General features: G+C 41.7%; 1 protein-coding gene across 5 annotated transcripts in view; it reads right to left on the bottom strand.

The window, feature by feature from the left end:
- The window catches only part of arhgap32b (Rho GTPase activating protein 32b), a 135,372-nt gene that overhangs the window by 14,822 nt on the left and 93,552 nt on the right, over positions 1 to 26,998 (bottom strand). For 3 of the 5 annotated variants that reach the window (XM_030745823.1, XM_030745825.1, XM_030745826.1), the window contains 8 exons: positions 26,413 to 26,499; positions 24,596 to 24,733; positions 23,623 to 23,715; positions 23,154 to 23,276; positions 21,531 to 21,608; positions 11,869 to 11,950; positions 10,207 to 10,257; positions 8,815 to 8,889 (listed from right to left, as the gene is read on the bottom strand). In XM_030745823.1, the coding sequence (XP_030601683.1) occupies positions 8,815 to 8,889; positions 10,207 to 10,257; positions 11,869 to 11,950; positions 21,531 to 21,608; positions 23,154 to 23,276; positions 23,623 to 23,715; positions 24,596 to 24,733; positions 26,413 to 26,499 (727 nt within the window). Of the gene's footprint in view, positions 1 to 4,098; positions 4,234 to 8,814; positions 8,890 to 10,206; positions 10,258 to 11,868; positions 11,951 to 21,530; positions 21,609 to 23,153; positions 23,277 to 23,622; positions 23,716 to 24,595; positions 24,734 to 26,412; positions 26,500 to 26,998 lie in introns of those variants that run through there. The other 2 variants (XM_030745824.1, XM_030745827.1) reach the window with 2 other exon arrangements.

Genomic DNA, 26,998 nt, shown 5'->3' with positions numbered 1-26,998 from the left:
AGTCCAACTACATCACAGCATACTCACACTGTGGGATTTTCCCCTATCATTTCTTATAAATGATAATCAAGTCAATCCTCCCTTTGTCTTTCCTAAAGCTGAAATGTTTTCAGCTAACGTGTGGGCTGACCTCCCTACTCCAGTTAGATAAATCATGTGCAACAAACTCTTGAATTCTGGGTCTATAGAGAGCCGTTTTAATGCGGCAGCACGATCGGCTGTGAATTGAGAGCTGGTCTCATTGTTCTATTTCAGGAGAAATTAGAGCTACAGTTCACCCCTCAGGGAGAAATTCCTGCTGTTGCCGTACCCACACACAAAACCGCTGAGCCAGCTTTGTTTACTCACTGTTGAGGCATCGAAAAGGGCCTTAAGTATGAGGGATGAGGGGGTTAAACTGTGCAACTGTGTTGGCTTACATGACACGTTGCTTTTTAAACCTGTAAGACATGAGGAAGAGGAGCACAATGACAAGTATGACGCTCTGGAGGATGGACAGAGACTCCCATCTTCTTTCTGTCAAAGGAGATGACAGACAGAGGGGGCTGAGCATGCTCTGCACTGAAGCTGAAATCCAGCTGGTTACAGGGCTTCCAGTTTAAAGACAGTGGGACTGATAGAGGCTTAAAAAAATTACTTTCTCTGACATGAATTACAAGATTTGTAGCTTGTGGCACCCAAGGGGAACACATTTTTAACCAGAATGAAACTGAAGCCACACTCAAAGGTTTTCAGGACTTGAAGCAATGCCAACTGTGAATGGTCACCATGGCAAACTGTGGAAAAACTCATCTTAAGGCAAGCAGCATTTTGGAAAAAAAAAGCAAAGATATGCTGATAAAACCCCACGTTTCAGCCTTTTTTGCACCACAGCACCAACATCATCAGAACATTTTCTTTACTGCTTGAGTCATAGGTGGGCTGTCCAAGCTTTTAGTGGGGTTTTTTTTGGTTATTAGTTTCTCTTCTCTGAGCACAGTGCCTTGGCTTTTTCCATTGGGGGTCTGGGGGGTTGAGATGGAACAGGTTGCTGGTTTATCTAAAATGACAAACAAATGAAAAGTAGCTGGTGCACAAACATCTGAATTCCAGAGCTTTACAAAGTTATGCTCCAAGTTGCCATGAATGTACTATGAGTCATGTAGCCAATAGAGAAACACTAACAATGTATCCTACATTTCCCATGATGCCACTGGATAGTCTTTGATTAGACCATCCCCATCAAGCAAATGCCTCCAGTTTGAATATCAAGCTGCAATTATAAAGGTATAGTCTCAAAGTAAGAAAACAGCCCTCTCTCTAACTCAGGTGACGTCAGTGTCTGATGACAAAATCAGGACTACTTCAAACTCCTTTTCAAAGCAAGTCTGCAGCTATCTTCAGCATCTCTGGGCTCTTATTTAAACAGTTATTTTGAAGCTTGACCTAAACTAGCTTTATTTTAAACAGAACATATTAAAAAAAAAACTCCATGCGAAGACACCAACTGCTCAAAAACCTTTTTAAAAAGCTTTTTGCCCCCTCTGGAACTTCTACTTCTGCCACCGTCTTTGCTGTGGTGGAATTCTATGAAATTCAGTTCAATATTCTTTTAAGTGCCATGTCTCTCTGATTATATCGCCGATCACTTGGATTTGACAAAGCTCTGCTTGAGACCCAGAGGAGTGTATGCTACTGTCTTTGCAGTTTTCATCAAGCTGATCCTGTGTGAAATCAGAGGAGTGCCATTTTCACACAAACTGCTGAATCATCATGAAACACACTGACATATTTCATGATTCATGTCGGGAGGGGGTCAGAGCTCAGACATTCACAGCACAGGAAATCAGAGTCCATGCCTGGCTTTTGCTTTTACAGCAGATATGACAAAGCTCAACACAGAGGAGGTGGTTATAATGCCTCAGGATGACTGACAGGTTTCAGTTTCTGCCCTTAACAGACAGTATCTGAAACCAGGCCTTTCCCCAAGAGAGAGCAGAAAGGAGGCCAAGCATTACAGCAGGAACAATTAGTGACATGATGGCAAACATCAAGCTTCCTTTACCCTGTCAAACCCAAAGCCAACCACCTCATTCCTTTCAATTAGCAGGGACACAGACTGGAGGAAAATTCCAGCTTAGAGTGCTACTGCTTCCAGAACAGAGCAGGGATACCACAGAGCTGAGCGGCAGACTCAAGCCTGAGATATTTGATACAACAATCGTGTTTATTGACAACAACTGGTAGGTGTGGATAGAGCTCACCGGGGCTTCAGAATACCCATTATTTTTAGCCAGCACCCCTGAGAGTGTGCACGGGTGGGGAATACAAACTCCCCTGCTCCTCTTTATCACTGTGTAGATGACTTGGAAATGATTCCATCATAAAGTCAAGTCTTCAGAGGTCATCAAAAGTGTCTGTAGATGTCTGCAAATTTCCAAGTTAGCACTGTGCATTAACTTGTCAATGCTGCTGCAGAACACAGAAACATGCACACCGCTTTGATCATATGTCTATAAAAGCTGATCCTGTACTAGAGGAACTGACAGGCCGACTCCATAGACTGGATGAAAAAGGGGGATTTGTCCACTGAAAGGCGACTACTGAAACTAACACTAACAGCAGGAGATGCTGCGCTTACAGCTGTTAACAAGTCACCTGGAGGGGTTTCTGCATGCTTGTTCACTGGACACAGCAGAGCGGTCTGTGCCTGTTAGAAGGCAGTCATGAGTGATGGTGACCTCAGTGTGGACAGAGGAGACCAAGTGTGCAGTGGTAGCAGGAGCTAAATGCCTCATTGTTTCATCTCTCGGGGAAGGAAGAGAGAACAGAGGGGTGGATGTAGGTGGATTCTGACTGTGTGGACTTGGAAAATAATTATGCCAACTAGTGTCAAAGAACCCCAAAAATAAAGAGAAATATTAAATAAAAGGAAAAACAAAACAAAAATATCCAAAACAAGAGCAATTTTGAATCCACTCAAACAGCACAGAGCTGAGACTCCTTTAAAGCCAGTTTTCATAAATTAAATCTCAATCTACACTCTCCTGTTTACTTTAGCAACACCTGTGCAACCTAATGCAATCCAGAACAAGAGCTCATTCACTTTCAGCTTTTACTCTTTTAATCACTAATGGAGCAAAGCCTGTGAGCCAGTCTGGGCAGGCTACCTGCATCATACATGCCTCACTCTCCTCAAGTCATACAAACACGCCCTCCCAAACTGGCAGTCTGTTTTAACCACCACATTTCCCATCTCTGCCACCGACATGTCAGTGCTGCCCCGTCCATCACCATCCCACCATCCACCTTTAGGCTCATATTTGCAGCTGGTGATGCACCCACAGCTTGTAATACATCTGTATCTGGGCGCAAGACTGCCTGAATATTACCTGCCTAATCTTTCCTGTTTTTCTACACCGTATTTATTTCTAATCCAAATTTGATTTCTTCACTCTGTAATAAAATTAATTTTTTTTAGGTTGCCTAATCCTGCATTATAGTTATTAAGAACAGTTTTCAATAATAAAAACAGCCACTAAACATGTCAACAATTAAAGTCCTAGCACCTGCCCAATCATATCAATATCTGAAAGTGTAGCAGCAGCAGAGTAAAACTGAATTTATGACAGGGCTGCGTTGGTGTCAACTGCACAGGTGTTCCTAATAAAGTGCTCCCTCAGTGTACATTCAAATTACAGTGATAGAGGACTGAGCCGTCTTTGACTGGTGCTCAGTAACCCATCTGCTGCTTTATTATACCCCCATGAATGTTTAACCAGATCATACGTCTACATCCCATAAACGACACATTTCAAATGTTAAGCAAGCTTTCCTGAAACGCAAGTTCGGAGCTATAACGTGACTATAAATGTGAATATTAGCACTTAACACATGTAAAGAGAGAGGAAGTGGAAAAATATGGAGTCATACAGCGCAGGAGAATATTTTTCCATACTTCTTTAACACCCAGGAATAGCCTTCCATCATCAAAGCCTCTGATTCCGCAGAAAACACGAGCGGAAGTCCCAAAACACAGGCCTCAAAATAAGAATATCCGTGAGGCAATATTGGAGGAATATACTGCGAACTCCAAATAATTCAAACGCATTTTCTTACCTCTGCTGCATAGCGCCGGACCTGCCTAGAAGCGTTATGACTTTTAGTCCAAAGTCCAACTTGTCTTTTTTCTTCCGCTAAACTCGCACCTGTACAGAATAAGGATGGAAACGGCTCTAAAAGCAGCGAGGTCTCTGACCGAGACAATAAAAGTTTAAAGTTCAGCCAGGAGAGCAGAGCGGAGCCGCAGCCTTTCCTCTGCTCCGTCAGCGAGCTCCAGCCTATCAATCCACTACCGCGCGCCTGGTGCCTTCAAATACTCCCGGATATATCAGTTTCCCTGGCTTTCACCAGCTGTTCAAGTCAATATGCCAGAGTGAGTGGGACTAACCAACAACCTTTAGCTTATATATTAAAATTAAACGCCTGTAGATTACCTGTGTAATTACTGTAAACCCACAATCAACATTTAACTCAATTTAAACGTGAACTAAAAGTCAGCGGCTGTCAATGCTGTTAACTTGTCGCAGACGATTAAGCTACTTCATTTGATTAATTGTACATCGTGTCATTTATGTGTTTGCACCCGTTCCTACTGGCCAACAGTAATTAATAAAGCCCTAGAGTTCTTTCCGCTTAAATAATGGGTTTGAATTGCGCTAAATGTGCAATATTTCTAGCAGCAATTGAAGGCAACACCGGTGTCGACCAGCCAAGCTTGCACAGCGGAAAATGCTACTTCATCCTACACGCTCCTAACAAGCAGCATCACCACTTTTACGCTCTGCAACATTCAAAATCTTCAAAGTAATTACAAACAGATCCTAATGTGAACAGATCAACTGTGTACCTGTACGTCTATAAAAGCCTCAAATATTCCGTTTTTTTTACTGAGGCTGGATTAGGTGCATTAAAGCGACTATACTGATTCATAAATTACTGAGTTGAAGCAAATTCCAAAATGACTTCCTATTCGTTCTTATCCCCCTCCCACACACAGACACACAACTCTCCCATTGGCTCCTGCCTGTCAGTCTCCCAGACTGACAAAGTCAAACCAAAGACACAAGACCAACTGACCAAAGACACAAACACTGTGACTGAGTGTGGCTTAAACAACCTGTAGGTATTTAGCTTGACCATGGCTTTAAGTCAGCTCTTCCTTCTGAAGAGCCCCTGAAAGCATCATCTCATTTCATTAAATAGCTCAGAACCACAGCAGGCATACGGACTCAGAATAACACTCATTTTTAACTCATTTGTTGCTGACCTAGAATCATAAGACTGCAGGCAGACTCGTGCGCTCCATGTGACTGCTTTAAGATGATGCATATTTAAGTTACACACAGATTTCCTTGGGTAATTACAGTACATTCACTCAAGTCCTGAACTTAGGTATACACTCTGCCCATTTGTAGTTTTTCTTCTGGTTCATGAACACTTCTACTTAATAACAAGTTACTCATCCGATGAGCTTAAAGAACAGTAGCTTCTAATGTTGAGCAGCAGATGTTATTCTGAGCAGTTCCAACAGAGCATGAGAAGCTGAGGTTGGGAACACTACCTTACAGCAGGTAGTCATTTAGCCACTGCTTTATTCATTCAAATTGATATTATCAGCATTAAGATGCTGACAAATATAATCAGCCACAAGGAACATTTCTCTGCACAATCTTTACTTTTGCATTCTTAACCACTGCTGATGACAGCTCTGTACTCTAATCTTAAATGCAGGCGTTTTACTGACTGAGTGTTTCTGCATAATAAACTGATACAGCTGTCCATCTTCTATGAGCATGTAATGTGCTCTATTAAAGACTTTTTAATGTGGTATCATCCAGCTGTCTGTATGACAGAAAATTACTGCGAAACTCAAATTAGGTTCATCTTAAACAAGTTTGCTGTGTGCAGCCCAGCTCATACTGCCCACCTCCAAGAAGAGCTGAGGTAAAATGGCAGCCTCTTGTACAGAGCAGGGCAGTTTCTCTCTGAACTTACCACGAGGAGGACCTCAGCCACAGGGCTGAATAAACCAGCTGCAGGGAGCGTGGAGTTTTCTCTCCTTTAATGTATTTGTCCACTTTAGGTATGCTTGTATATTTGTCACACGATACCTTTAAAGTCAGATCATGTGAATGCTTTTTTGGCGACACAGTAGTGGGAGGCAGTGTGACTCTCATTAACGTGACAGAGATGGTCAAACAGACCGAGTTGTGCTCTAGAACAAACAGCTACTGAGCACACCAACGGTGCCCTGCACAGGCAGAGCAGCAGCTCCAGAGCAGATTTAGAGAAGGCGGCTCATAGTTTCTAAATAGGAAATTTGTAATGCTTTCATCTTATGTGGTGTAACTGTTTCTATCTGCCTATTAATATAATAAAAATGTTGTGTGTTCATCCTGTGACAGCCCTCCCTCGGTCTGCAACAAAGTCCCAGCCTATACTGCTAACTGGATGACATGAAGGATATTCAGCTAATGCAGCTCAGCTGAAGCTGGCCCAGTTCAGTTTCTGCCCTCCACCTCCCCTGACACCAACCCTGTCTGATGTCTGTGTCTTATTTTAATAAATTCTCTTTATTTAGATAAACCTCTTGTTTAAAAAGTATGTGGTTTCAAAGCAGTGCAGACACTTAACAGCTTACATATGCAGTTTTAGCTAAGGTTAACTGATTACTGCAGCAGCTACCTTTCACTTAATGTGTACATGTCAGCTGAGCTTTAGTAGTTAACCGTCTTTCTGTGACTTCAGCTCATCTGTCTCTTTATCGCTCTTATAGACAGGAAGCAGTAAATTCTTGCCCTGCTATCTTGCACCATATAACAGGCTGGGAGCTTGTGATAGATTAAGCATCACACAGCTGGTATTTTGCATGGATATGAATAATCCATTTGACTCCTGGAATGTCAGAAGTACAAAGATGCCAAGTTAGCTGCAGAGGAGCAGAACTCCATGTTGTCTGAAGCATAAACATGGCAGTAAATATGAATTCCCACCAGTTGGTTAAAGGCCTGTGCATTTCACAGTCACACAGTTAACATGAGAACTTGCTTCTGATGTGAATCGCAATAGTGCCGAAGTCCATCTCAATGAAAGCCAAGTATCATACAACTAAGGATATTTGTTTTCTATTTCAGTGATGGATGCAAAGATGTAAAGAATGATCTCTGTGCCTTACACAAACAGTACGTAATCAAAAGCAGCCTCCCAGAAACAAAGGTGCAGTCTGCAGCCAGTGTCTTATTGAAGCTGCAGAGGAACACGTTACTCAAACCTTGGCCAGTTTCACAGCACCAGGAAATGATTTGAGATCCTCTGGAACAGGAGGACAAATCTAACTGTCTCACACATTCTCTCCTCCTCTCCCTCACACAAGCAGCTGTCTTGGCTCATGTATGCTCACAGCTGCCCAAATCACTGGTCCCCAGACATGATGAAGCCTGCACTTGGGGGCCGGGGGGGTGTCTACATCTGGGTCAGTAACTGGTAGGTCTGTTGTCTGTGGAGGAAAGAAGTCTAACGCCCCCCTTGTTTATCAAAAGTTCACAACTCTTTTTTTCCTTTACCATGAAGCTAGTACAGTTTGATCCCAGTTTCCACTGCAACACAGCGCAAACACATGGTGTGAGGGATTAATAGCTTCTAGCTTGTATGGTCTTCATTTTAACTGGAACAGTGCAGCATGTTAACAATTTCCATCCTTTTACCGGGAAGCAGCGAAGGCTCGCGGTGAACTGCGTGGATCGAGGCAGAGCAAGCATATTTTTCCAATGTTGTGTGGCTTCCCTGCAGGAATGTGCTCTTTCAGTCACCATGGAGAGGGAGACAGAGATTCTTACGGTTGCAGGACAAAGCTTAATGCTCAGTGGATGGGTTTACAGGCTCCCACATTGTGAAAGGATTAAATAAATCAAGGCCGGTTGGGACCTAGCGCCACGGTACCCCTGCCACGGCCTTTCAGCTTTGACCAAACAGGCACACACAAACACAACTGGCCCTCATCCAGACACAGGACATTCAACAGCAATGAGTAATGCTCTAGTAACCTGGCTCACCCCTGAACTCATTTAAATGCATCTAGAGGGGCCACAGCAGTTTAAAGAACGGGCTGGAGAGCGAAGACTGTTCTCTTTAAGATTATGCTTTGGAAAAAGGGTGACAGAGATACCCCCAAATCCATTCGCAAAACGTAACTATATACAGTACTGATATTCCCTTTTAAAGACAGATGAAATGAAAAGCGGACACAAATATTCAATCTGACATATCTAAACACATCCTAACATATCCACATAGTAATAATGCGGATGCTGGAGTGAAGAAGAAACAAAACAGTAACAAAGTTAAAAGAAAACATGGGAGTTATTTGCATTAGACAGATCTTTTCAAAAAGCAGGTTACAATGTGGCAAGTGAAAAACTACACACAAACACTGGAAATAGCTCCACACTACTGCGTGTACATGCTGTACTGATAATATACAATCAGATGTGGCTGAAGGCTTCCTAGTCCTCCCTCCGTGTGGAGAAGATGTGTTAAAGGTCACAGACAGGACAACTTATGAGGTCGGGAAAGGCCAACCTCTTTCAGTGCAACGCCAAAAAGTGCACAAGCCTTTATTTGTGTGTATTAACAATAAAACTGTAATGTCACAGGCACACAGACTAGTCGTACCAGGGTCACACAGTGCAAACACATCACTCGGGGGAGAAGAGTTAGTTTTTGGTTAGGGGTGGTGGTGCAGCACACCAAGGGCTTTTTTTTTTTTTGGTCTACCTGAACTTATGCTGTAGTGGTTTAGCGGGTCGGCCACCCATGCACTGTCCTGTATTACACTCTCCATCTCCAAGTCTGCATGCATCCCGATGGACAGATGGGCCAACAGACATTTGGATGGATGGATGATGGAGACATGAGAGAATCAGCAAAGGGAGAGAAGCACTTCAAGTTAGAGAGCAGATCAACTGTGTACTTTGGAAATGTGAAGAAATGGCACTTTCAGAGAGCAGATAACAGAACAGATAACTGTACTCGTAGCAATGAATTATACATGAATCAAATAAAAGAGTGAGAGAACTTCAATTTAACTTTCGAGTTATAATCCTTAGGATTTAAAAAAAGGAAAAAAAATCATCCAGCCTAAGATTTACATCACATACCTGCTCATAAGGTAAGGATTACACTTGCACCAACATAGTACAGTATAAGGACATAGTACAATAACAGCTACTTGTCCACGCGGGTTTGAATGCAAGTACTTGTTTAGCCTATAGGCTAAAAAACTGCATTTTGCTTCTTTGCATCCAATCACATCCGAGCAGTGATGTCACAGGGTACCGCGGTGGTTCTACTTATGCTAACGTCTCTTCACTTCCATCTTTGCTTTGAGATGAGAGTTATGGAGGAGCCAAAACTATGAAACGAGAAATCTTTGGTTCCACAGAATCACTTTTAAGCAACATCAAGCTGCTTAAAAGTGATGAAATGCTCCACAGCTGGATCATCTGTCAAAATAAACAGACCCTTTATTTAATAGAAATGTGAAATCCAGATGTTTAGAAGATAGATAGACAAAAATATATGAAAATTTCTTCAAAGGTCTTTACTCACTTAGGTACTGAGATTTTCTGACATAGCTCATTATTAATAGCATTATTACCGTTATTGACTCTAAGATTTAACATGTCTTTTAAAGCTTAAAACTATGCGGCATTAATCCATCACACCACTAAATAGAAGGCTTCCACTTAGGACTAATCGATGTTTCCTCCCTTAGAGCGCCTCCAGAGCTCTTTGCCCTTGTTCCTCGAGGTGCATTTCAGGAAGGAAGAAGTGGGAGGCCTTCGAGGTCACGGGAGGAGAGAGACGTTAGCATAATGAACCCCCCCCCCCCCCCCTCCAGAGTACAATGTGAGGAATTAAGCCACTGCAGGTCAGCAAAAACAACTTTTGACTTCACAAATTATGGGGTTGCAGTTTTATGAAACACACTGTTAAAGTCAGTAAATCACGTAAATCTTAAGGATTATAACTTTCATTAGGCTCATCGATTTCTGATGTACAAAAATCAAAAAGTGTAAATGTGAAAATACTTCTATACATGTGTGTGTGAGTAAGAGAGGGTGGTGTGAGCAGACAGACAGGTGGAGTGTGTATACCAACACGCACAGGGGGGAAAGAGACTCCAAGAAGCAGGCTGCAGGCCAGAGCAGGGGGAGGCTGAGGCAGAGGAGTCACAGTCAAATGCAACAAATCAAGATACATGCTAAACACTACTGCACATCCCTGTGCAGTCAGACAGCAACAGCATTAATGCGTACTGAGGCAGTGGAGAGCAAAAAATGCACATTCTGAAACATACACTTCAAAAGGCATTCCACTTCTTAATGATAATAAAACTGAGCCAGTGTTCTCATTTAATGTCCTGTCGCTAAATGCTGCTCATATGGGTCATTTTCTCTGTAATTATTGTAGGGTCTTTACCTACAATATAAAGCACCTTGAGGCGACTGTTTGTTGTGATTTGGAGCTGTATAAATAAAATTGAATTGAATTAAATATATGGACAATGGGCCATGTGCAGGATTTCAGAAAACTTAAAGACTTTAGTTACTAGTATGTCCAATCATTCAAGAATTAATACGAGGAGTATCTGCTGTCTATATCTGAATCATGTTCCTGACCACTTGCAGATACTCTAATGAAACAAATACATCATTGACCCACAAGCGCACATGCAAAAAAACAAAAAACTGCAACAAGCATTGAGACAATACTTGAAAGCAAGGGAGTGGGACAGCAGACACAGTCAAGCCTTGGACTGAGGAGTGTACTGTGTGTGCACTACAACAAGATGCATTTGGGATTGGTCACAATCTGAAAGGATCAAAACATTAAGCTTGATACTTGAGTGGCACATCAAATTACATGAGCACCCACCCAGAGAGCCCACAAGTAATGACCTCCCCCCCTACTTAATGGTCCGTTTTATTCTTCTTCATCTTTTTCTTTCTAGCTGCGTCATCACTTAATGGAGACCCAGGAATCTCTGAGGCTTCGCTACGGTTTGGAGCCTCGGCTCCACTCGCCCAGCCCAGTGCCAGCGGGACGGCTGTGACGCTGAGTCATATTGCTTGAATCAATGTTTGGATTTGGAAGCTGTGATGTGGATTCATTCAAGACATTAAGGACTGATCGTTGAAAAGGGCTTCGCTCACAGCAACAAGATGTGAGCAGCTATTTCTGACAGCAGTGTTCAGCTCAAGCTGCTAAAAACACTGTTGAGTGCTCTCTCTGATTCTGAGAGGGTTTGTGTTGTGCATTTGTCTTTGACACACTCAGGAGCACGCTGAAGAGCTTATCTGTTTGCTCGGGACAGCAATAGATTAGCGCAGTTATTTGCAGAGGATTTGCATATGGCTGAGTCAATAAAACATGATTAGTGGCCTTTTTCAGCTGATCATGTGTCAGAGTTATGAGCTGCCTTTCACAGTAAGATGATCATAACCTAATTATGTAGCAGAAGTCTGTAACAGAACTCTGAATATTTCATTTAATTCTCAGACCAAACTTATCAACTACAATATATCACCAACAAATATCTGTTATATCTGCAAGCAGCTATCACTTTTAATACCCAAATCACTAAACTGAAGCGAGTCTGTTAGACCAACACACACACGCACACACACACACGCGCGCGCACGCACGTGCACACAGAGCAGCATTTCCTGAAAACACCACCACCATATTAGTGAGATGTTAACTGCTATCAGTGATCTCGCCCTTCTAACACATTTCCTGTGACTAGTGTAAGAAGAGCAGCAGTACCTGGTTTTGGCACTGAGTTGGTCATGGACTGTGGCACTTTGTCATTTATGAGCTCCACACACTCACTGGGGAAGAAGCCAACCTGGAGAGAGGTGGGAGGAAGCACAATCACATTTTAGAGGACAATAATGACACCTGAGAGAGCAGAGGTGCTAAGGTGTGGTTGTCACATCAGTTATGTGATTTATTATAACTGATCTGAACCATTTTGTCATCATTTTACATAAATATTTCCACACTGAACTGAAGCAAACTCAGATAAATTCAACCCTTCTTAGTGCGTCTAATTTAGTTTTACAGCAGGTTTACATGTGAATATAATCACATTCACTTTAATTTGTATAAACAGGGTTTCAAGGTACCCAGGACACTTAACAGCACAGACACACAAACAAACAAACAAAAACAGGACACAAAACAAATAATGTTAGCAGGTGAGACCATGTGGCAGTCTGAAAAGGTGGCATTCAAAAGGTCTTATGGCCTCAGGCACACAAGAGTAAAAACATGACAGTGATCTCATTCTGACTACGAGGAATAAATAAATAGGTGGCTGTAATTTTAATTTTTACTATTTATTTTTTTTGCATTTGATGACTACCGATAATTGGAAACAGTTACAGCATTCAACTGGTGTGTGCAATACCCTGAACCTCCAGTAGACCCTTTTCAATCACAAGGAGATTGCATGTGTCACCTGGTGGGAGGTAGTCACACTCTGACAATTTATAGATGCAGACAGATTGCCAACACTTTGCAAAATGAGTCATGATATGAGCTGATGAGCACAGCTCATCTGCACGTGTCTCTTTGGAACAGGGGACTTGAATCAGCTGGCTGCCACCTTGATAAATTCTCCCTATATAACAGTACGCTTGTGGAGCGGCCACATCACTAATTAAAGAGGAATTTCCCATTCAAATCTATGAGGTTACCTACGAGTTAATGTGAATTTCTCCTTAATGTGAACAATTTGTGATTTCATATTATCAGAGGCTCCATGTAAATGCCAACTCGACCCCATTCAGTCACAACCTGATAGAATGATTCTGTCTTATTAGTTTTTAATTGTTTTCCTGTGGCACTAAAGTTGCTTTGAAGACAGCAACTGAGGGGTTGCAGGCCTGGTCAGAGAGCAGACAATTTATTTTACAGTTAAATTGCTGGTGTCTTCCTTTAATGCAGTCAGATGTACTAGCTTTTAATACTAAAAATAATATATCACACACACTTACAGAGCAGTTTTCCTCAGTATATTAGAACATAGGTCACACACTGTTTTGGCGTCTTTCACAGCTGTAGTTATTCATAGACTTGCTTCATGCCCTAGCACACACAGGCCCCACTTTACTTTCCATTTATGAGTTTTTCATTGATTTTGTGACCAAAATCTGCATGTATTTAGCTCCTGCCTTTCTACAGCAGCAAGTCTTTGTGTAGTCAGTTCATTGACTGACACACACTCTGTGGCAGGATGTGTCTGAAATCACCATCAGTGATGCAGTGACCTTAAATCTAAAACAGCATCTGCTAATGCAGTTTAACTCCATCTGTAACTACTATATAAATCAAAGCATTACTCCCATTATTTGTCAAGTATATCATCTTTATGTGTAATTAACAGTGGAGTTGGATTCACAGTAAACAAAGAGGACAAAAGGTCGAGTTAGACAAATGGAGTGTGTAGCGTTAGGTTTTGTGGGTTCAGACTAGTTACAAAGATACTAAAAACCAAGAGGAAACGTCACTAACTTCACACAACCCTTAGATCACAGGCTTTCAGAAAGAAAGGGGAACATGGATTACTTCCATTGTAATCACAATAGGATCTGGTTATATTCAGGAAGCAAAAGCTGTGCATGTGGGCATGTGGGGATTGTTTCAGATCCTTTCATAGACAAACTAGAACACCCCACCCACTGTTGGCTGGGGTGTTGCTCAGAGTAATCACAACCTGTCAAAAAAAAAAAAAAAAAAAGAGCTGTGAGGCAGAAGGCCAAGCTCAATGTAAGGCAACAACTTCCAGCCAGGAAATGATGCAGCCTATCGAAAAACCTTGGAAAGCGGCTGTTGTAAAATGCTGCGTTAGTACGTCCAATGTCTGCGCACTGCTTTGGTGCATTAATCTGGACATCCTGGATCACATTTCACCGTCTTACCAGTTAAACACCACCAACGCAGCCCCCTCTGTGGCTTTAATGCTGGCCCGCTTCCTACCTGAACGCCCACTTAGCAAATTTTGCCCAGTGTTTTGTATACACTTGTCTGGGTGCAAGTCTTGTACACACAAACACAAAGCGGACATATTGTCCTCCTGTGTTATTAACCTTTATTTCAAAGTACAACTGCTGATTTAACTGCTTTGACAGCTTTTCACTACTTCAGGTTTTTTTTGGTGCCTTTTGGCACATTTTCAGTCTTATAATATGTAAATTTGTAGTTTGAATTATAAGCAGCCAATAAGAGATAAAAGTATATGAAGCAGGATCTAAATGCAGCTAATATGGAGGCAGTTAAATAAATAAATATATATATATATATATATATATAGACCAGCCTTATTTTGCTCGTCATCCTTTGAAGTTGCAGATGGCGTGTTCAGAGTGGATGCCCCTTAAAACCTGTCCTGTACAGACTTACAGTTTGATACTACACAATAGACCAAAGATCCCAACTGGATAGTATTAAATAAACTTATATTCTCTTAAACTTGAAAGTTCTCTAAACTCCCATTGCTGCATTATGATAGACATTAACATGACAAAGAATCTGTCCAAATTTTGTTGGGCAAACAGAAGTAATTTTTATAGATGTAAAAAGAAAAGATGTTGATGCTGAAGCATTTCTTGAGGATTGTGAGCTGCTTGTGTAATCTTTCCTGAAGTTCTCTGGTAGAGTTGGCCTTCCTATTGGTAATTTAGCATCTCCTACAAACTAAAAGACTATTATTTAAGTCGGTTTGTTGGACGTTTTATTTTGAAAGAAAAAGAGATTCCCTGCTAAGTCTATCACATTCCATTTGCACTCAGTTTTCTTTCCATTCCATTTGCACTCAAGAATCTGCAAGAAATTACCAACTCAATCGTCCAAAGAAGAAACCCTTCTCCAAAAGAAGGAACTTCAATGGACATTGGCAGACCCATAACAAGAAGCATGTATAAGAAGCTTCAAAACCCCAACTCTAACCCCAGAGAAAAGAACCCTGGACCAGGTGAAGGGACTTCATCCGGCGCTGTCGAACCCAATGTAAGAAATACGCAGCAAAACCCAAACCCCAAACAAAGAAACCCTGGATCCAGTAAAGAGGAGATCGCTATCCTGAGATCCCAACTGCAGCAGTCTCTGTACATGCAGCAGACCAGTCACCACAAAATGGTAGCTGCAAACCACAAAGCTGCCAAGTACAAGGTCCAGCTGGATTGGGTTCAGCTGCAGTTGAACTGCTGCAGACAAAATGTAGAGAACACAATTCAAGTTCTCCAAGTACAGCTGGAAGAGGCTCGCAGGAATAGACCCAAGTCTTACACAGAGGAGAACTTCACAGCTCAGCTGAGTGAAGCTCCTACTGAAGGCACTGCTAACACAACAGATGTTGCAGTTAAGAATCCCATAACTGCCCAACCAGATGAGACCTTTGATGCACTGGAGGTACTGAGCAGCCACCATGCTGCAGAGCTGCGAGTGGAGGCTTCTACACAAACCATGGAGGCCCCACACACAGACTCTGTAGAACTCAAGGCAACCAGAGAGGCTGACTTAGAAACCCAGTGCAAGAAGCAGCAAGTGCAGATCGACCAGCTCCAGGAGCAGCTCCTCAAGGCTCAGAAACAGCTTGCAGCCTCCTCTTCAAGCTGTTTCTGAGCCTCCTCCTCAAGGCTCAGAAACAGCTTGCAGCCTCCTCTTCAAGCTGTTTCTGAGCCTCCTCCTCAAGGCTCAGAAACAGCTTGCAGCCTCCTCTTCAAGCTGTTTCTGAGCCTCCTCTTCAAGGCTCAGAAACAGCTTGAAGAGGAGGCTGCAAAACGCGAAGAGGAAGAAAAGCAAGCCCGCTGTGAGACTGCAGAGCTCAAAGCTAAGCTCTGCACCAGTGACACCCTTGTTGAAGAAAATGCTTTGAAGGTATAGAACTTCAAGCAAGAGCTGGAAACCACCAAAGCTTCCTATGTGGAAATCGTAGAGAAGCAAAAGCAGGACAACATGAATGATCCTGAGGTCCAAAGTGAGACACTGCAGGAGACTCTGGAAAGCCAACAAGAGAAAGAGGCTGATGTTAACAAACTAGATGGTCCAGAGGAAACACCCAAAAAGAAAAATTAGAAGCATGGCTGGCTGCATAGACTGTTCACTTGTGGTAGTGCAGCGGCCACATAATCTCCTACATAATTTCATTAGTATACAACTAACTATCAAGAGCAAATAACTATTCACTTTGCTCCCCCCCAACCGGTCTCAGCAGATGGCTGCCCCTCCCTGAGCCTGGATCTACCGAAGGTTTCTTCCTGTTTAAAGGGAGTTTTTCCTTCCCACTGTCGGCAAGTGCTTGCTCATAGGGGATCGTCTGATTGTTGGGGGTTTCTCTTTAATTCAATTCAGTTTCCTGTACAGCACCAGTAACCCATATGGACACGCTCACCTATTCGTATAAAAGGGTAAGTGTGTCTAAACCTTTGACTGGTGCTGTACATGAAACTGAACTGAATTAAAGATGATTTGTAGGAGATTGAGTTGAATAAAGTGAATTACGCACTGAATCAGGGAATTTTAACATCTTACCCATAAATTTGACCAACAAATAACAAAATAAATAAATTGGCTTTAAAATAAAAAAATCTGAATTGTGAAGACTTATTTTTTTTAAAGCATTTCAAATGTCAAATTACAAATTTCACATTGCTGTGGAGGAGTTGTGGTCCACTCTTCTTTACGGCATTTCTATTATTTCATTGAGGTTTGCAGGCATTCATTTATGCACGGCTCTCCTAAGGTCCCACCACAGCGTTTCAATCAGGTTGAGGTCTCAACTTTGACTGGGTGATTGTAACTGCTTAATTCTCTCTTTTCTTGCTGTGCTTGGGATCACTGTCCTGTTTCATGACCTAATTTCCCAATGTTGGACAGACTTCACTCTAGAATACTTTGGTAGAGGAGTTCGTCGTTGACTCAATGACTGTAAGGTATCCAGGTCATGTGGGTGCAAAATAAGCCCAAATCATCGCCCCTCCACCATCGTGCTCACAGTTGGTATGAGGTGATTGTGCCAATATGCTGTGTTTGGTTTTATCCAAATGCAGTGCATTGTGACAGTGTAATGACTAGTGATTTTCCTGGCAACTAATTTATTACTCGACTAAACAAGGGAAAATATTTTTGACTAACCGACTAGTCCAAAACTAAGAAATGCTCAGATATCAAACAAAAATGTATGCCTGTTAAATGGACAACGTCAAAAACTGTCTAAACAAAGGCATTTGAAACCATTAATCGCATTTTTCTATAATGAATCACACTTTAAACGCTGCTTAACTGTGTGACATTGCACATTGTGCATTATGAACACTGCATGTTACACTCCAAACAGTCAACAACAAAAAAAAAAAAACTTAAAATCAACTGATGTTAAATATATGGACAATATTCACGCATCATTGAATATCATCACCTTGTTAAAATAATGGCCTAACCCATTTTTCAGTTTTTTCGGAAAACACAATAAACTGAACTAAATATTGAAAATATGATATTTATTAATATTTTCACTCAAAAAGGTTATGACAATAGATGACTTTTGACATACTAATAACAATGCCTGTCAATTATGTAACATCTAACAATTATGTAACATAAGAGGAATAAATGACTTTTAGTTTTAAATATTCAACTCTGTCAACCATGAAACATAACTAAAACTAACTAAACATAATTATGAGGAGGGGTGTGCATCTCCTCACTTCTCCCTCCAGCTCTTCTTTGCTGGGTTTTTGACTGATGCCTTTTGATGTGGCAAATTGTCAAAGAAGTGACGGCACTCAACGGGCATGACATGTTTCACTGACTGGAGATCCTGGAGCTTTCTCTCCTTGATGGGCAGAGCACTTCGAGACATTCCTATCCCTGCTATTGGCACATTTGGCACCTTTTACCTTCACTGCTGAACTGAAGAGCCCACAAATCATGCAGGCAGATATCCAACGTTTTTGCCTGGTCTGATGCCAAAAAAGTAAACTGCATTCAGTTTCAGGAACTCATCATGCCTAAGCACTTTCACATGGATTTATTGCTGGTTACGCTGCCTTCGTTTTGTCTTCATGGTGGCAGCTGTGACTCAGGAGTTAGAGCAGGTCATCTACTAATCGAAAGGTTGATGATTCGATTCCCCGCTGCTCCAATCTGTATGCCAAAGTATCCTTGGGCAAGATACTGAACCCCAAGTTGTTCTCCGACTGTCGGAGTATGAATGTGTGTGAATGTTAGATAGTAAGCACTTAGCCATTGAAGGAAGTGCTTGTATGAATGGGTGTGAATTGGTAAATGCAAAGATGTTGTATAAGCGCTTTGAGTGCTCAACTAGAGTAGAAAGGCTCTATATAAGAACTGTTCCTTTTACCATTTAATGGAGCAGAGGACTAATCACAGGATGGGGTATAAGCTGGATTGCAGATGACATAAACATCATCATCATCATCAGGTAAGTCCTCTTGATCCTCTCTTCAATGACTGTCTCATTATGATTTTCACTGGATGAGGCCTGATTGGCGTAAGAATTGTCAAGTGCATTGCCTACCCAAAAGGAGAAACATTTCTACCCTTGTCTGTACAGGTTCTCAGTCTTTCAGGTCATAGCAGTCTCTGGAGCCTGAAAAAGGTGAGTGGACTTATTTTTGTTTCTTCAAATCATTTCACGTCTCATCCAAAAGGCTTCTTCAGTTCTCAAACAAAAAGGTGGCGAGACCCAGGTATTTAAACCCCAGTGGGCGTAGTCCCCTGGAGGTGGTTGTGACCCACTATAGACCCTTTTACTGTTTGTAAACAATGATGACGTAGGTAGCGATGCGCGTGCATTTTGGAAACGGAAATATGGCAGAGTTTAATAGCACTTCAATCTGCGCGAAGGGATTATCAACAAAAGATCGTGAAAATTACCTGCAAAAATTAACTTTGACCATCGGCAACCGACTCCGATCCCTGTGGTACGTTAGCAAGTGGGCCAATATCCAGTGGCCGGATATATACGTGTATTTGGTGGAGAAACCCAGCATATACACCCGAGAGAAGTTACGCACATCCAAGTCACTGGACGCTTACAGTTATGTTGTTTGCGGCTGTGTACCGAACGCCAAATATCCTGACACAGACTCTGAGTTTTGTGTCTTGAAGGCAGAAGTTCTTCCTAATCAAAGACAAGGAAACAGGAGCACTGTGTATGAGGCCCGGGTCATTGTAAACAAGTCAGAGAACTACGTCCTCACAGTGAACTGTACCTGCATGGCAGCCTGAGTACTTCATCAAACTGCTTTTCTAGCTTGCTAAGAGTTTTCTGGCTGCAGATTTTATTGATTTACAATGAAAAATATATACTGTTGCAGTCAAAAGTCTGGACACATTCAACCATTCATATGTGAGTCTGCTCAAACTTTTGACTGGCACTGCATATTGTAATCTATAGTGCGATTAAATATTAATTAAAAAATCAGGACTCTCTGAGTCCAGCGATGCGTCACCTGTAAATAGCCACACTACAGTTTAAAAGCCAGATAGCCTACCAGCTAATGCTGTTTACTTTAGATACCTGACACCCCGGTATAACCAGAGTAGATTAATAACTTTACCTGATATAAAATGGGCGCGTCAAATACGACCATTTCTGATCGTGTCCTCAGTCCAGTTTTTATCAATACATTTGATGGCTTGCAACCACAGACGCCTCCGTTTTCTCTCAAACAGCCGTGATCCCATGGGATTCGGTACAACTTCAGTCCACTTTAGGTAGAGTAGAAATTCTGGCAGCCAAACACGCAACAGCAGACATTTTGATGCTGATATCGCTTTTAAATCACGTTTAAATGCTGTGCAGTCTCATTATCCTTATTGATTTGAATAGAGTAGCAGTTCACTTCTGTTGCCAGAGTGCACGCGCATCCTTTGATGACGTAGGCCGTGAAAGGGTCTATTGTTCATGTGCATAATCACATGCCTCAAAGTGTGAAAGGAGGCGTGGGTCATTACAATCAGTGGTTTCAGGTGAAACCAATTTGAGACTTGGCCCTATTGTATCAAGTGACCTGTAGAGGTCACCTGAAGAAAGGTGTGAATGGGGGTTGAGGTGCCTGTGAGGGAGCTCAAGACAGCGTTATAAGTGGGAGAAAGTTGGTGACGTAATCCACCTCCTCTGTTGAATGATGGTTGCTCACAGTGACGCTTCTTTTACTCCTCTTTCAACCCTTTGAGGTGTACAGTCACATATATGTGATCATTGTGAAAAATATTCATTGCCTTGTGTTCCCTTGTATTAAGTTACATCAGGAATTCCCAAAGTAATGTGCAACCCCCCCACCCCACCCCCGAAGGGTGCACAAGCTGCCTGTAGACACTGCACAGTTTGGTTAGGCTAACCAAAACTGTGTAGTTACAATATAACAAATCATAACAAGAAAAAAAATAATTAAATAAAAAGCCTCAGTAGGGTCTCCCTACTTAGGCTGCTGCACCGGTGCCCCCGGATAACTGGAAGAAAATGGACGGATGGAAAATAAAAGCCTGTAATAGAAGTCTTGTATTTTATAAGTCCATAAATAAGTGAGATCAGCACACATAAATACAGTAAACCTTGAGAGGGGTGTGTGCTGTATATATATATATGCTAAAAATGTCAGCATATATATTCTTACAGAGTAGCTAAGGTATAGCTAGCTAATCTTATTGCTTGCAAGATCCTTTTTGAGCGGTAATGTTAGTTGACCAACTTGCCACTTTACTTCACCAGCTAATGTGATGCGTGGCACTCACTTATTTACTATCTTCTGTATCATGTCAAACAGTCCTGAGCAAATATATGCATGAGTAATATGATTAATATTTGCTTTCTACAGTAACAGCGGAGGTAGCCAGCTAGGTTTAACTTAGCTTACTCTAACCCATCTGCCATTGGCTGCTTTGTCTCTTCTAAGTCAACATTTACTCAGTCTACACACTGTGAGAATGGTGACTGCAGCTTTCTAACAGCTGCGGGTGTCATTAATAATGGTGTTCTGAGGTTATCCAGAGCTCCTTTGTCTTTTTTCACCCACATGCAATATTTAGAGTATCAAGAGAAAATCCTGCTCACACTGCATAAGACTCAGGCTCAACACTGAAACTGGCACTGTATCAAAAGTCCTGAACAGCCCCAGTTTCAGTTATAGGACCGGACTGAAGACAGTGCAGGAATAAGAATGAGCTCAGGTGTACCCTGTGATCTCCCCAAAAGCTTCACATAAAGGTGGATTTGTATCTCCCTTTGTCTTTCAGCAAACCCTTGAGTGTTTGAAGTTTGCTTCAAAGCTGCTTTACAAAGAAGGATTCTCTCCTTGTCCTTGAAAAACCTCAAGTACAAGTCATATCAAAAGTTTACAGCCAGAGGAGAAGGACGTGCATGTCTGTGTGAGTTTGTGTCGAGGTGAGCAGCGTACCTGAAAGCCATGCTTGCCCCTCCACCATGTGGTGTCTTCTTTAGGGGGCATGTCGATCACAGACACGATGTCGCCAACCTGCAGAGAGCACCAAACAGCAGAAAGACAGATTCAAGTTGTTTCTGTCTGGCTCTCAGTGACTGAAGACATCAATGATTGCTTTAATTGAAATGATAATACATCTAAGCGCTGAGACTGTTTGGAGCTGAAGAGCTTGTCTAGGAAAAAACTATTAAATTTTCATATTTATTCACTGATAATATTTGGCCTGAAGACATCTTTATTGCTCCTTCAGCGTTTTCCTTTTTTACCACCATCTGTGTAACATTAACTGTTACAAAACCAGTTTAGAAAATATGTGTGAAGAATTCTCTCTCATATTTTGACACAGAGGACAGAGAGAGTGTGTTAATACTAATCATCTACAAACCAAGTGTTCATAAGCTATTGGCTCAGTAACACAGCATGGGTCTACTGAGAAATCTTAGGTGTCCTTTTGTAAGTCCTGGGACAGACAACGTTTACTGTTCAGGGGACCAGTGTTAATTTCGTTGACGAAATATTTTCGTCATAGTTTTCGTCAACGACCCTTTTTTTCATGACGATAACTAAATAAAAACTACCCAAAAGGATAAAAACGATAAAAAAATTGACACTTTCGTTGACGAATGAAAACGAGACGAAAATGCTTGGCGGGGACGACAGCCAATCAGAACTGATTTAATTTTGTGACAGGGCGGGACAAGTTAGGAAAACATCCAATCAAATGCACAGATGCACAAATTTGCTCTAAACCCGGGAAGGACAAACTAGCCTGTGATTGGTCATTACTTCCGATAGAACTAAGTGATGTAAACAATGTCAGCAGGGAGAAAGAGAAGAGCCGATGTAGGGACACATTTGTCCTTTGACGTTGTGACAAACTAAACGATGTGTAAACCATGTGGGGCGACTATCTCGGGTAAAAACACAGTCACCCAGATCTCCATGCAAAGGTCAGCATTTTAATGTCATGCAGGGTAAAGTGTTTTTCCCAGTTTGTGTTTAGAGAAAATCTCCACACCGCGGTGGATCAGCCTTTATAATCTTAGTCCTGAACACTGCCCTGTACCTTTCAGAGCGTCCTGCTGTAAAACGCTCGGATTATCTCAGTAAGGTGGTGTTAATGATCAGGTGTGTGGGAAGCAGGTGAAACGCTCATGTTAATATTATTAATAATATTCAATAACTTTTAATAAATGTTTAATTTTGTGTAAGTGTGTATAATGACTAATTCAAGGGAACTGAAGAAAAAGCATTTAGATTTTACACCCTTTATATTTTAGTCGACTCAATCGACTGTAGAAATCTTTATTTCCAGAATTCAACATGTTTTGAACTCTAGGCCTGTTTTTAGGGAGGGAACAGCCACACGCTGTTCGATTCATCTTGGACTATAGAAAGTAAACAGCAGCTTTTCATAGAGACTAGTGAAGGAAAAGCAAGAATGGACTCCACTGAGTTACTGAAGCTAATGGAATAGTGACACCCTGCACACCCCATTCTCTATAAATGCTCATGTATGTGACATGAATTTAAGTTACATATTTTTTCATATAAAAATAAAAACAAAAATGCTGTCACCTCAAAGGACAGCTCGTCTGAGGCCTGGGCTATGTAGCGCTTGATGACATGGGCAGCAGCAATAGCCGGCACGTTGATGGACGATTCTTCGTGAACCAGCAGATGATTCCCCTTATTGTCCACCTGGTGAACACACAAACACACACACAAAACTTACATGTCATATTAACAGCAGCAGCTATCAGTTAACAAATGACAATATGAGTGCTCCAAAATGTGTTTCTATTGAGGCTCGTAGATCACATGTGTGTGTCGATACAAAGTGGACGACCTGCAGGGCTTTTTCATTTCTTTGGTCATGACCAGCTTTCTGTGTGTGAGTGAAGTTGCAGTTGAGAGGAATGAATGAATGCTTGGCTGGAGGTTTCTGCTAATATCTACTGAAGATTCTGGTATTCCTACAGTAAAACCATGGAACTGCTTTTCTATATAAACTGTAATATTACTCTTTTACAGGAAGTGCAGTTACCTCCATCCATGTGAGGGCCGGCCCACAGTTGATCTTGTTGTCAGCAATTGCTGAGAGCCGGGAGAGGTAAGCCAACAACATCTGGGAAACTGACTAACAGGGAAGAAAACACACAGACCAGTTAGTGGCACTGCCTTTACTTCACAATAATGGCGCTTAATAGTGCAATAACTCATTACAAATGCAGTTAATTTTAAACTCTGCTGCTACAACAGGTCATTTCAGTTTAAGTTAAGAGGCCTTCTAACTGGTTAAAGTCTGGTTCCTTTTGTTGTGTGTTCACAAAAGCAGCTAATTATGAGTAAACAACTTGAAGTGACTTTAGCTGAGACCTAATGTTACAAAGGAAATTTAGCTTTATGGTTTCACTGGTAGCACACTTCTGCAAATTAAGTGTTTATGAAACAGTAAAACTTTGATCTCAAACTTTCTCCTGATTAATGTTTTCTCATGAAACACTCATGTCCATCACTGCTTCCTACTATTAATATTAATGCTTGATGGCCAGCCTGATGGCATGAATTCAAAAATAAATTAAATGAAATGAATCCAATGCAGCAACTGCTTGAAACTGAAATGGTGTAATGCCGGCAGCTATTTAAACTGTCGTTCTCAGGGCATCCACATACACAGCACCCCATCAGTGATAAAATGGTTGGACAGTTTGGCTTGATGACTCTGATCATACAGATTTAGTTTGGCTCAGAATACATTTTACAGACAAGACAAATCAAGGCAGACATGCAGGTCAGACTGAATATATGAAAATAACTGATACCTTGTCAGTCAGACCACAAACCACTCTGGAACGGTTTTCCCCAAATCTACGATTTACTGATTCTAAATATATGATGTAAAAAAAGGTCTTTCAATAAGCCTTAAGACAATGATGAAGGAATCCTGGAGAAAAAAAGGCCTATAGCTCAGATAAAGCCCCAGAGTAGCTTATTTTGCTCACAGTGCTCCCGTTTACCTCAGACTGATCAGTCAGACTGTCCAATCGAGGCAGCTCGGGCAGCTGTGAGAAGCGGCGGTCATAGATGCAGAGGTGCAGGTGCTTGTCCAGGACACGGAAATCCTCATAGCTGCGCTTCACGATCCAACTTCGACCCTTCAGAACAACAACACAAAGAATGAAGGGCTACAAATTTCTCTTGAACTGCAGTGAGGCTAAACTCCAAATCTGCAGTAAATTATAAAGTGTTATTTTATAGTGATGATAAATCTAACTGAGAGGGACAACACACGAAGCACTTCAAGACGGTCTTGGTGTTGGGAGTTTAAAAAGAAAGATTAAGGACTCTGAACACTTTACATTGCTGCTAAATGTTTCTCATAACCAGACTGATGTTTAAGTGTAATGACTGTATTTTCCTGACTTGCAGGCTGTAATTATTTACCATTCATTTCAGTACAACATGGTAATCAACTACCTGAACCTGCTTTATTTAGCTGTTCTACCACAAAAAGCTATTTTAACAACATGCTCCCCAATGTAAAGGCTGCTGCTCTGCAAGTTAATTTTTTTATTATAAGACTGATACCAAATGTGGTTTTGTAATGACAGAAATGATAAAAAGTCATTAATCAGGCTTTGAACTATAGGAGAGTTTTTCTCAGAAAGCTGGGACTCAGGTCTCCCATGGATTTGTCTGCTCTGTATTGAAAAGCATTCACAAACAGATCATCAGCTGCGTATCCAGTCCCTGCGTTGTAGAATAACACCATTAGACGCCAGCAGTGCCAGCGCAAACCAGAAGAATTCTGCCCTCAAGCCACCAAATGAAATCTAATTTTTGCTTTTATTTTTTGTATGTGCTTTTTTGTCCTATCTAAGAGTTGCTCCATGGATTGGTTATTTCTTTTTTAACCAGCAAGAAACCTCAAAACCCCTCTGAGAGAAACTAGTGGTCGAAAAAGTCTTTTGCTTTGATTTGGCCTAGAAAGATCTGTCTTTACTTAGGCCAGGACTTGCATGAGTGGGACTGCAGTGCATCACTCAGCCCACTGAATCTAGAGCTGTTTTAAAGTGCTGGCTGGGAGACATGCCACTGGGAGGGCTCTGAAGGCTTGGGGAACTCTTTATGCTTTCCTGCCCCACTTACAGATGGTTCTCCTAGTTAACCCTCCTTTCTGGGTGTATGGAACTGAAACAGTCTCACTGCTGTGCTTGTTTTTTCCCCCCTTTTTTTCCAAACAGAACTGGTATAGATTTAGCAGTTTTCCAGTTGCTCTAAGTAGTTAGAATTTCCAAGTGCCCAGCCACATACTTGTGTGGCATTGCCAAGGACTCACAAATGGAAGATGATCAGACAGGAAAATGCATGAAGCTGGAATTAAAAAATGTCACAGGAGGAGACCGGGGCAAAGCTCGTGAGCATGTCTGTGTTTGTTTGCTGCACTTCAAGGCTCCGGCCTCATCAAATTTCTTGTGAAACTTTGTAAATATTGTAATTATAAATAATAAGGTTGGTACTTTATGCTTCTTAAGTAAGGAATTTTGCAAATTGAAGAGTTGCCATTTTGACATAGTGGAGAAGACTTGGCACATATCATTAAAGCTCAACTAAAAAGTGAATTAAATGGGAGTTTTAGAAATTGATCCAAAATGACAGGGACACTGATTCACTGTGTCAGGACAGAGGCAACAGCAGCCAAATTTAAACCAGGTATAATTCTGTAGTCTCTAAAGTTTTCTGACTGCATGTTGTATAAATATATATAGGACAGGCGTGTGCGAGATGTCTGTATACTAATGCACCATCAATGCACTGGAGTCTGCAGTCTTACCTGGCAGTAAATATGAACTAAGTACACCAGCTCCTTAGACTCGTAGCCATTCCGCGTCACTTCGCTTTGTTCATCCCCGAGGGACAACTGAAAACAGAAAGAGAAGGGTCAAGGCCTTAGATGAGCATAACACGGGTTGGTTAATGTAATCACTGGTTCTTTAAATGTGATGAAAAAGTCTTTTTTTCTTTTGCCTTGTTTTATACACACATCCCTGCCTGACATATTTGGATAACACTGGCTCATGAATAGAATTTCAGTAGCAGTTTTGTGGGTTTCGTGCATACTGCGGTGCCTGTCCACACACAAATTTGTAATGATGGCTCTCAGTTCACTTCTTTGTTTGAGATGAAGTTCTTTTTCTAACTTTGCTTGGTGTTTCACTATGGGAATCACTTTGGCATGACCAACCACAGAAGCCCCAATGACACTACATCTGTTACCAGACACCAGCCAAGCCACGCTCAGGGTTCTGCCCCTCATACCAACACTGCCGACCGGCGCCTCCCTACTCATTTTAGCAGTGCTAGCGCTGCACTCTTATCAAAGAACCAGGGATTACGTTAAGCAATGTTTGGTTACCAGG

The sequence above is a fragment of the Archocentrus centrarchus genome, chromosome 14 (genome assembly GCF_007364275.1).
Source record: "Archocentrus centrarchus isolate MPI-CPG fArcCen1 chromosome 14, fArcCen1, whole genome shotgun sequence".
NCBI lineage: Eukaryota > Metazoa > Chordata > Actinopteri > Cichliformes > Cichlidae > Archocentrus > Archocentrus centrarchus.
This window is presented reverse-complemented; position numbering and strand designations above follow the sequence as displayed.